At 35.2% G+C, this 12,019-nt stretch overlaps 2 protein-coding genes across 2 annotated transcripts; one reads left to right on the forward strand and one right to left on the reverse strand.

Annotated features, from left to right (window-relative positions):
- Window positions 1–1,080: 1,080 nt before the first annotated feature.
- On the reverse strand, window positions 1,081–8,169 carry LOC109037848 (proteasome subunit alpha type-6). Its single transcript, XM_019052676.2, has 7 exons — window positions 7,975–8,169; window positions 6,503–6,597; window positions 6,074–6,155; window positions 4,773–4,928; window positions 3,606–3,784; window positions 3,006–3,100; window positions 1,081–1,254 (listed from the first exon to the last, which is right to left on the reverse strand). The coding sequence occupies exons 1-7, from the start codon at window positions 8,048–8,050 to the stop codon at window positions 1,197–1,199; spliced, it is 741 nt and encodes a 246-aa protein (XP_018908221.1). The 5' UTR covers window positions 8,051–8,169; the 3' UTR covers window positions 1,081–1,196.
- LOC109037849 (uncharacterized) lies at window positions 6,656–10,861 on the forward strand. Its single transcript, XM_019052678.2, has 5 exons — window positions 6,656–7,272; window positions 8,577–8,796; window positions 9,249–9,339; window positions 9,730–9,848; window positions 10,418–10,861. Exons 2-5 carry the CDS (start codon window positions 8,643–8,645, stop codon window positions 10,552–10,554), a joined length of 501 nt encoding a protein of 166 aa, XP_018908223.1. The 5' UTR covers window positions 6,656–7,272; window positions 8,577–8,642; the 3' UTR covers window positions 10,555–10,861.
- Window positions 10,862–12,019: the final 1,158 nt, after the last annotated feature.

A 12,019-nucleotide genomic window follows, 5' to 3' on the forward strand; every position in this document is an offset into this window, starting at 1 on the left:
ACCAGTATACAAGATGAAACGCCTCTTTTCCATTAATGAGGTTTGAATTTTTTTTAATCATGTGTTAGAGCTCATTGGCTGGATGATATAATTGATAAGTCTTCCTGCACATGTTTCAATCAAATCAGAAAATTGACATTCTCTGACCAAGTTTTGGTATTCCGAAAAACCAATAAATGGCAACTACACATGGATTAAGGATGACTTTGTGAAATTTGTATGTAATGGTACAAAGTATAAAAAGAATAGTATGTACTTTTTTAATAATTTTTGAAGATGATTGCATTTCAAAAGCTGTTGCCCCATCAGTGGCAACACATTTAAAGGGTGCGTAACTTGGTTTGGCAAGACCGCAGAAGGGGGTGCAATTATTTAAGAGAGGATTCCAAATTTTCAGGGGTGTCTTTTTCCATATTTAACAAATTTAAAAAAACTTCATTCGACCAGGGAGTAGGGGATTTGGTAATCACACTCCCATCTCTGACTACATTTCATTCTTGAAAATTGGAAAATAAAAAAACGGCCCTACTTAATATTGGGCGGTTTTAATTTTGTGAATTTTAAGACTTTCCCTAAAATTTTCATCAGATTATACCAAGAGTGGTCTTCAGAAAAATTGAAACTAATTGACAAACCATAAGTAACGACTACAAAGGTATTCGTTATGTATTTGATTGGAAAGTTCAAGTTTAGGTACATACATCTAAACCTGATTGCAAAAAATTTTTCCATTTTGTTTGTCTGAGATAAAATGGCTATGAAGCTCATTTCACCAAAAATTACAATCAGGACTAACAAGGAGAAGAGGGATGGACTTGTCCAATGGAATGTGCTGTGCCTAATGAAGTAAGTACCCTTATGGAATTTTATAATGCCTGAATTTTATAGTGACTTATTATTTCTCTGATTTCCCAAAAAGCTGGGAGCATTCATTCAGATTCAGCTTCTGATACTTAAAAATCTAAGAAGATATGTAAGAATTTTTGATTCAATACTTCTGCTTTATGTAGTCTGTTAGTAACATGTCAACACCAGTACGTAGAGAAAATACTCTTTTAAAGAAACCAAGTCCTGGAAAAATTTTTAAGTGTTAAAAAATAATTTTAATTAGAAAAGAGTAGATACAAATTCGTAACAAATTTTAGTGGAAAAAAGAGCAATATTATTAAAATAACACCAGGAGATGAAGGATTTCATTAATCTTTTTCTGCAATTGCTGTTAAATGCCTGTCTATTTCTGCTTCTGATAGAACCCTGTAACACACGAAAGTATATATTTTATACATTATATGAGAAAACCAAAAATAATTCAGAACACTGTCTACAGAACCTACTATAGGATCTAGTAGATTTCATAAAGAAAACACCCTCATGAGCGCAAAAGCATGGAATGAGACTAGTTATTAGAGGTTTCTCATCATTATTTGTCTTTTTTTTCTAGCACAAAATAAAGTTTCAAAATGAAGAGTGAAAACCAAGTAGATGTTGGATGTTGGGTTATGGAAATTTTTTTTTTTTTTTTTTTTTTTTTTTTTTTTTTTTTTCTTTTTCAAAAAAGGGGAAAGGCTTTAATCAATCGACATTTCATTTACACACAGGAGCACAGATTTGAACTGTTTCTACAAATGGATCTGCTTAGATGTATCAGGGTGAAATTTTTTTACAATAAGGGACAATTTTCTTTCTTCACAGCAAATGCTTGTGTTTGAACAGAACGATAATATTCATCTGAACTTGACTGAACCTTCCTCTTACCGTACAAAATTTTTTCAGAGCCTCCATACATATTACAAATACAACGTAATTGATTACCATGAATTATTAATCACCGGTAGTAGGGCTGAGCAAATAAGGTTTTGTGACCTCTGATCGAATGGAATTAAATAAATTAAAAAAAAAAAAAAAATTGTTACTAGATCAAATAAAAATGTATACCTATTTTTGATCAAAATCATAGAAATTTTCTCAAAGTAAGTCCAAATGTAAATTTCATTTTCTTTAGTTTTTTGGAGGAAATGAAACCAATTCAGCTTCTGGCATAACAACATGCTCCTCATTAAGAAAAGAAACCATCTGCGGTCAAGTAGTTTTTCTCTTATAAAATTCCTCCTTAGTTATCAACTTTTTTTGCAGAAATTTGAAAGGAACTTCTCATTTTTAGAGGAATTATGGAAATCTTGAAGTAACAGGGTATCACACAAGCTTGCATGACAGCTGATAAACATGTGAACAATAACCTCTTCCTTTCCTTAAGAAGTAGCCATCCTAATCAGTTTAACAACCTGGTTTGTCCAGAAAAAGCTACATACTAGTCATGATGGTATGTAATAGAGTTCATTTCAGGGTAACTTTTACAGGGAAAGGTGTTAGTACTATGCTTAAAATGTTACGCAATTGGCAGTTCAGTACAATCGTAAACTACTCCATACAAACTACAATAATATGGTATTATAACTCTATGCTCTCCTGTTACAGACGGTCTAACAACAATGTAAGAACCAAGGCACTGCTGCAAGCCTTCAGACTGCTGGAGGCCTCTGTACCAGTGCCTTGGCAGCAAAATGAGAAACAAGGGAAGTTTATTATCTCCTCCGATTCGAATCTTGTAAAATCGTCTCCTCTATTGCCTATGATTGAACAATTGGAGCCAAAGACTGCTCCTGCAGCCTGATTGTTGAAATTTAAGTCAGCCTGAGAAGAATCGAAAATCGATTTATTACACGACGCAGATAGGGCTTTGTCTTATCTTGTCGACAAAGCCAGTTAAAGTTTCAACAATCAGATTGCTGACCCATGGAAAGAAGTCCCAATTTCACTATCTTACAACCATTCTGTAGATAAGTTAAAAAATTTGAGATTTTGAGGTATGAGTTGGAATCAAAGATAAGAGAGAATATATGTAAACATCGGAGATTTTTTTACAACTGCCTAACTCTAGTCAGTAATCAAAATATCCAGACCAGTATGTTAAAAAATATCGAAAAAGAATGATGAATCAAACTTACTTGAACAGAGGTTCATCTACGCTGACCATTCCAACTTCTAATTCTGATGCTTTGAATTCTACGGACAAAACATTTGAAAGGCAAGATATTGCCAACTGTAAAAGAGAAGAAAAAATTAAAACAGAATTTAGGAGAAACAGTAGATGAAAAAGCATACATAGTAATTGAACGTAAAAATAAATAAGAAAATGCTCATTGGCCAGAACTGCAAATCAAAAATGCAAATGATGCCCAGTCTCATGATGCTACAGACAGTGGCGTGGCAGGCTTTACGATCTATCGATATTTCCCCATTGAAAGCAGTGGTAAACAGTCGATTATTAAGGTGTTCGCTGCGAACATCCTGTTTATCGATACTTTTCCATAGGTTTAAATGGCCGATCAATCGATGTATCGCAAAGCACGCCACACCACTGGCTGCAGACCGCGGCATACACGAGCTAAATTTGAGGTCGTGAGGTCTCGAAAGGATTTTCAAAAAATGTTGTACATCAGAATTTAACAAAACAAAAGCAGAAAAAGAGTTTGAAAATTCCTATCCTTAATTATTTGCGTCAACGGGAGAAGTAATGATTCAAGTGAGGGAAAAAAAAATCATACCTGAACTGCTTCATCTTTTGTGTAATCTTGTTTCTTCTTCAACTTCTTTTCAAGATAGCTATTTGCCTCTGTCTGTTTGGTTCCAACACTAATTGCTCGGAAAGAGCAATAATAGCCAGCAGGGTCTGCTTTATAAACTAATGGGCCCAATTCCCTATCAATGGATATTAGAATCATACCTGGAACACAGATTGAAACAAAAAACTTGATTGATTGTCAACAGTAGAAGTATAAATAACTAGCTTAAAATGCCAATTATGACGACCTATTACTCTCCGGGAGGGGTGGGATTGTGATCCCATAACTCCTAAAAAGCACCCTAGAGAACTTGGTTGGTTGATGGAGGAAGTCGTTTAAGTGGTGACAATAGTTCAGTAGGTAGATTTCTCTGCCCTAGGACTAATAGGAAAGACAGACAGAGCCCTCAGCTTTGGTTAAACAGCCCGGCTAGGAGACAGTACTCCAAAGTCAAACCGTGGTCCTACAAGTCGGGGTTGGGGCACGATGCAAACTACTCAGTGCCTATTACAAACATACTGTTAAAAAAACTTAACCTATGCCTTCGTAATCAGCCGAGTGAACAGATTTTATAACAGAGACTGTATAAACAGACTCTGGTTTTTAGAGAGCCAATCTCTCTTCATAAATTTTAGGGGCGGTTGGGAGTTGCTGAGTACCCTATAAAAGCGACTACTGCATACAAACACATAACCCACTACCCATTTCTTTTTCTTTAAGATCTCTCAGTTGAAAGAAAAAATGAAAGGTGATCAAACTCATCTATTGCATATATTCTACATAGTTCAGAGGCAGAGGTTTCAGGTGGAAAATGTGACCACACATATTATTTAAGCTTCACATGCATGCTATCATGGGCCCAATCAGCACCCTACAAGATGCGAGTCAGCCTGTTCTGCAATAACACACCGCAGAGCACTAAGTTGATCATAGCAGTTACAGCCATTGATTCCTAGAGCACCATTCAACCATATTTTAAGCAACCCTAATTCTTCAAACTGCTGGATGAATTTGTCTCCTGGTAGCAGTCATCAAAAAAATTGCTGTGTGCTCAGGCAATCTAATACTTTCAAAAAATGAAATTGAATTGGCTGAGATGATACATTCTGCTTATTCTCGAAGATTCTTTTTAGTTAAATGTATACTTACTGCAGCCAAGAGGTCTCATCTCCGCATTTTGAGTGTAAACTTGTGAGATGTCTGCAATGCGATGACAAAGCACATCAACAGGCATTTCGTACCCATTTTTATACTTGAAGTTTGCTGCTTCATAACGTGCTCTCTGAACTTGCGATTTGCTGTCAGCTGAAAAAATAATGCACTGGATTTAGAATATAATTTGATACGTTATACATTATAAGTTTGTGTGGCTGGAACTTCCTCATCCATAGCTAAAAACTACAAGCACTTTGCTGATTCATTGGGTAATACTGCTGTGCTAAGGAAGAGCGCAGTCTGAGCATTCCAATGTTACCAAATTTCCCCTGATAAAAGATAGATTTTTGAGGAAAGTTACGTATATTTTTCGATGACATTTTCAAATATTTTAGCTTTAATTGCAAACGACTGTCTAAAAAATTTAGGGGAAAAATATTTCTAACATTTCCTATAAACTCGTATTTTATCAAAGGAAATTTGTCAACACTTGAGGCTCATGCGGCGTTTTTCCTTAGCACAGCAGAAAACTTATTAGAAAGATAACAAAGCAGTTGCAGGGTCTGTAAATTAATAATGATGTAATTAAACTGACATTGAGGTGAGTCTTGAGTCTCTTGTAGGAAGTGACTGTTAAGGTGATTCGATGGACACCATATTTTGAGACAGAACGGCATGCGATATATAGCATCGATTAGTTCCATTTTTTCAGCTACTTGTCATTTTCCTCGAATTTTGAGATTGCAATTCTGTGGTCAGGAGACTAAAGAATTCACTTACCAATTTTAAAAAATAAATACAACTTAATAAAGGCGTGGTTTTTTTCAGAGGAAAAATATCGCATTCGAGTGTAGTTTTGATATCAGTATCGAAAGCAAAATTTTTCCTCTAAAAAAACCATGCATTTATTACATCCAATTTGTTTGTCAAAATGGTAAGAGAATTCTTTAGTCTCCTGACAACAGAATTGCCATCTCAAAATTCAAGAAAAATGACAAATAGCAGAAAAAATGAGACCAATTTATGCGATACATCGCACGTCCTTCTGACACAAAATATGGCGTCCATCGAATCACCTTAAGAGCAAGAGGAACCACTTCGGTATTTCGTTTTTAATGACCACTGTTTTCAAGTCCGATCTGACTACCTACTTGTGATCTTGGACTTTGTAAAAAACTTCAAAAAGCCTTCCTGTTGTTAGATTATCAAAAGAGTTAGCAAAGGGTGGACAAAAATAGACTTGCCAAGTTAAATTTCTTTACTATTAACTATACGAGCACTTTGGTTTAGCTTACCTATCATACCAGTCATCACACAGCCAATATTTTCAGTTATTTTGAATAAATGTGATACAGTGGATGGGTCCAGTAACTTATCCTGCAGGGAAAAACAAGAAAATCAGAAATATTTGATTAATAGGATAATTTCACTGCGCTCCTTTTCAAAAGAGGAGACACCCTACGGGAATTGTCATTCATTAGATAGTACAGATTCGAAACCTCATTATACAATACTTTTACTCAGATGGAAGTATAAATAATCGTCATAGGTCATCTTTACATCAGTCTATGACGTTAAGCATCATTTTACAGATTGCCTTGTGGTAAAAGGTTGGTTTTACTTCATTAAGGAATTTTTCATTATATATGATATTCAGACCATACAATAAAACCCATGCAGAATATGCCAAGTTTTTAACAGTATAGATTGAGGACCATACTCACGGGCACTTTCTTCTGAGTAGCAACAACAGCGCAGTCGACTCCTTTTAGGGCTACAGAAGTTAATCCACCTTGGTTAATAGCTTTGAAGGCATATTCTGAAAAAATAAAAATAAAACTTAGCATAGAAACAAATCAAAATTGCTGCAACTATGAAATAAAAACTTTTACATTAAAAAACCTACAGTAAAACAAAAATTGTACGTGAAACCTCACTGACTATCACCAAAATATTACAAATTATTACTGGTCATCGATTAGCTAGGGAAATTTAACAAATGAAACCTCACACAGCCCATCTGATTTACTGAGGTCCTCCGCAATTAATTGCTAAATATAGCCTGCTTCATGGCAGGGGTGCAGAGAATGCCCTATCAAATCTGTGATAATGTGAGATAGCCATAAGCTGTGGAAAGAGAGGAAATACTAAAGGATAAAAAGTCAAAAGTCAAAGGAAAAAAGAAGAGGGTCATCACTTTTAAAGTTTCTGTGAAATATCGTGGAAAACCGATGAGAAAAACTTGGAAAGCTGACCAGCAGGCGCGTTCTACTAGGGAGGCTCAGAAGATTCAGCGCCTGTTTCATGGGTATTTGTATAACTCTGCTTGCCAAAAGTGGCTCACAAAGCAAGTTATGAATCAAATGCATAGCGATTGACTACCAGGGACACTTGGGGCAGGAGGCCCTTGCTTGGCTTGGGAGGTTTTGATGCTAACCAGTCCTTCACTCAGAGCGCACTCACGTCAGATATGCAAGCATCTGCCTCTTTACAGGTAAGTAACATTACCTTCCCAAAATTTGGAGACTAGAGACTATTAAAAGAAGGGACTAATTAGTACATAGATTGTTACGTACAAACCACTGGACCATCTTCCTGATAGATATTTACTTCAAGTAGAGACTTCGTCACTGTCAGAGGAAGATTGTGTGAAAGCCAAACAGCCAACTTGATGTCTACCTCACTCGGTGCTATTAAATACACTTAGAGCTTGCACATCGTATGTTGAGACAAACGTAAAAGTAATGTTTATGTCACCATTCACCAGTGGTACCACCTGACTACATGTATCATTACTTAACCTGCTGAGTGGTGCAAATTCAGAGCTAATCGGAGATTGACGTTTGTCTCAACATACGATGCACGAGCTCCAATTTTTCCAGTCACCCATGTAAAATTAAGGTTGACTCATTTGCTATAATTGATTGAATTGAAGTAAAATAAAAATAAAAGTGTTAAAGGATGTGTTTGGGATGAGAAAAGACAGCGTAGACAGCGGAGTTTGTCCTGCCAAGCTGACCGAAGTAGCCTCATGTATTTCCTCACAACTTATGAGTAGCGGTGTAGAGTATCTTTGATAGAAAAGCTTACAGCAGCAATAATTAAATAATTCTCAGAAGGATGGAGTACAAACAGTGCAAATTAGGTGACATTTCAGAATGTAAACATTATCATGAAGGGTGAAAAATTTTCTTACCGACTTGATAGAGACGTCCTTCCGGTGAAAATATAGTTATATGACGATCAAACCCAGCACTGCTTCCTCTTGACATGATGCTGATCAATTAAATACTTCTAAAATAATTGTTTAAAAGAAAAAGAGTGAATTGATTAACACATTTCACGATGCGGCTAATGCTGAATCATTGGATTAATGGATTGATTGAGGATTGATTAGAAAAGTTGTTGATGGTTGCTGGTGACTGGTGTATTCCGTTATTCTAACTTTTCCATTAACCAATCAAAGTCATTTCCGGCTTGACAATCAGAGGAGGCGCGAAATGCGATTGCGCGCTCCTGTAAAACGCGTGCGCACTGCTAATGAATTAATAAAGAGGGGTCGATGAGCCGGCCAAAATATTTACATTCGCATCTTTTTCTTGTGTAACAATCTCCACTCTGTCAATCAATGTTACTTAAAACGCTCGCTTTCTCGGGTTTATCTTGAAGATTTTAATTAATCAATAGGACTAACCTTCCAGCTGCCATGTGTAGGTACATATTTGGCTCTATCCAAAGTGCTTGAATTTATTATGGCTATTAAGAAAAATTGTCAAAGCTCTTTATGTTAAATTTAAGCCTGCAAGTTGCTCTCTGGAAGTTCAAAGCTGTGACATAGTGGATAAATATTGATACAGATTGAAGATGGGCACTGATCAAAAACTTATGTACGCTTTTCGAGGATGGATTGCCTTTGTGGCTTTCATGGACTTAGGAGTAGCAGTTAGATCCTACATTGAAAAAAGATGTTTTTTAGGGGAACATTCTTACACTCAGTCTGACCAACTACTGGAGAAAGGTTTGTGAATTGTCACTATTAATTTTTTGCTTGAAACACACATTCCTGAGTTACTCTACTCCAACTTGCATGAAAGCTTTGAAGCTTTCGTAGAGATTAATTAGAATGAGTTAAGACAGTGATGTCTCAGCCAAACGTAGTAAAGTATCACAGAAAAAACTCAAAGTTTGATCTTATTTTATTGAAAAGAGTACAACTTTAACATTTCCATGGATTTGTAATGAAGATATGAACATTTTTGATACTTTGGCAAATGTTAGGTATGTAGATCATATGTGTGGGTAACTGATTGTGAGAGTAAATGCTACTATTTTTTTGCTGGTTCAGCTACATTCATGGTTTCATTGTGACATAATGTTTTTTTAAAACCTTGATGATAAAGAGCTGCTTATTACAAATTCCTTTCACTTCACACAAAAACTAAAAATATAATTTTTCTACCTCTTTTTCAGAAGACCCAACTCTGCCTCGTATTTTGGGAATGTATTCAATTCTGAAAGCTTTAGCCTTAATTCATTGTACTGTATTCATTCACTATAGACCGTAAGTAGCAATAATTACTTAGCCTTTATAAGATTCTACCCGGAATGTGCACACACGCAAAAAAAAAAAATTATCCCCCATCATTTTTCTTGATAATCCCAGCCACTAAGAATAATTCTGGAACGTATAGTATAATAGGAAAAAAAAACAGGTTCTTTTACCCCCATTATGACAAGACCAGTGTTGAAAACAAATATGACACTTCTTTGCTGCTGAAATAAAAGACACAACATAACGGAATGGAAAAATTTAGGATCATCAGAGAGTTTTTATGAAACAAAGGTAACTTTTTAAGCAAGTACGTTCTTCCCTTTTATTTACTGAGTAGATTGTATTCCCTTAACCAGCCATTTGTCTTTGTATGCTGATAACTTTTCATTCAAATTTCAGAATTGTTAGCATGGGCGTTTGCTCCCTTTTACTCACAATAATAATGTACCTTGCAGAGGCGTTTTATTACCACTCGACAACTTTGAACTTTTATGTTGTCTTCCCTTGCGTGTTGAATGGTGAGTTTTTCCTACCGTATGACATTATACGTCTGATGATTAGAATGATATTATGAATTTACAGTTGGTATATTTGTGAGTGAATCTCAATTTCTAGATGTTGCATCTGTCCTCACTGCAAAATATTTCCATTGAAAGGACCTACCATCTTCAGTTGAAATCAAATTGAATTAATAATATTTAGAAATCTCTCCATTTCATCAGTAGAATTGATACAGAATATTTTTAAGGGGCACATCATGAAGAATTATCAATATCTCAAAAAACTATCAGGTTGAAAATGTTTTAAAATATTTTTCTTCATTCATTCATTGAAATGTTATGCAATTTGGCTATAATGCAATGATGATTTAGTGTTCCTTTTTCTAGATTCTAGGGCGTAATTCTATTAGGGGGGTGGGGAAGATCTTACAATAGCATGCCTCCCACAAAAACAGGATAGAGACCAATAATCCTCTTCTGTAAAATCTAGAGGTCTACGAATGAAAATTTCAGTGAAATATACTCTTCTGTCCTTGGTCAAATGTGAACTGGAAATTCAAAATACATTTCACAATTCTTTATTACAGGTATCACTTTGTTTGGACTAATATTTATGCCTAAAAGATTACTGGAAGGCCCTCCAGTTATCGAGGATGAAAATGCTGAACTCTTGCGACAAGCTGCAGCATTTCGAAAGCGGAAAACCCCCAATAAATCAAAATGATAGATAACTTTAGTGCTCAGTTCACTCAAGTACTGACTGATTTAGTTGTAATTTTAAGTGCGAGTAATCATCTAATCACAGCTCTTTAACTTTTGTTGCTGTGATGAAATATTGTTTTCAAAGATTTTGATTACACGTATGACAAACTACAGGGACTCATGTGTTCAAATTTTAAAGAGAGATAAAGAACCGTTCAGTTTGTATCTTAGGGAAAAAAATTAGTTAGGGTGGATCAATGAGGGGAATAAGCAAACAAGATTTCAAACAAATTCTGCAGAAATACTGATTTTACTTTACATTTTGGTCAAAAAACATATCCATTATGCCTCGAAGCATATTCCAGCTATTTATTTGCAAAAAATCTCTTTTATAAAACCTGATTTGAAGCTCAAAGTATCCAAACGCAAAAATTAACCATTTGATAAGACTGATCAAATGTAATATTTTGTGTTCAGATCATTTCACTTTTATTGTGGGGCTAACAAAACAGATCCTTTAAAAAAACGGCTGAAATATGCCACTATGGCTGGTGGATCCGTATTTTAACCATGACTTTAAAGTGAAATCAGTGATTTGGCAAAATATGTTAAAAACTTTGGTCTTTGTTTACTTTCCGAGGATAATCGCCTTAAAGTGCTTTAGGAGTAATGGAAACTATTTGGAAATTCGCTTTACTTAGGTATGATTTTAAAATGTTAAGAAAATACAATTTTCCAACATTATGAGTAGGTTGGTATTTTCTATGTTTTTGAGGATGAAAAAGTAAAGTGGCTTACAGCAATACATTTCTATTGAATTTGCTAAAATAAAAATGTTAATTTTGACTTTGCCTACAAAAACTATGTAAGTTTGTCTGTGTTCAGTAGAAATTCATGTTTCTGTCAAAGTTAGGGACGCCTATATATAGGGGTACTTCTTGGCTCATTGCTTGAAACATACTGCTTGATTTAGCCTCACATCCTTCACTAAGCGGAATCAGTAGAGAATTACCGAAGTTTTAGATTTCTTTCATGAAAACCATAAGAGGCTTTTATTTGACGTTCGAAAACTATGTGTTTCCAACTTTCAGCACTACTACTCAGACCTTAGTTTTGAAAGTTATTTTAAGGGATTGAGATGGCAAATGATACAGTCTAGTTTTAAACATGAGCATTATAAGCAAAATTATCAAGGCACAAAGACCCCTCTCCATGATGAATCAGCAAGTGTTTCAACAATATCATTATTGAGGAGAAGTTTTCATTAAAATGAACATTTAGCAGAAAAGAAAAAAAAAGATTGAGGAATACAAAAACCTGAAGACTTCTAAAGGGAACAGGCAGAAAAAGATAAAGAAATTATGATTTTAGTAAATGGACTGCTCAAAGCCAAAAGAACTGGAGGTATAAGGTTTCCTATTATGTACAGTGCCTTCTTGCCTAGTTCAATGCAGATGAACTTTTGATCATTTGTGGGTCTCCTCACT

The sequence above is a fragment of the Bemisia tabaci genome, chromosome 5, assembly GCF_918797505.1.
Source record: "Bemisia tabaci chromosome 5, PGI_BMITA_v3".
Lineage (NCBI taxonomy): Eukaryota > Metazoa > Arthropoda > Insecta > Hemiptera > Aleyrodidae > Bemisia > Bemisia tabaci.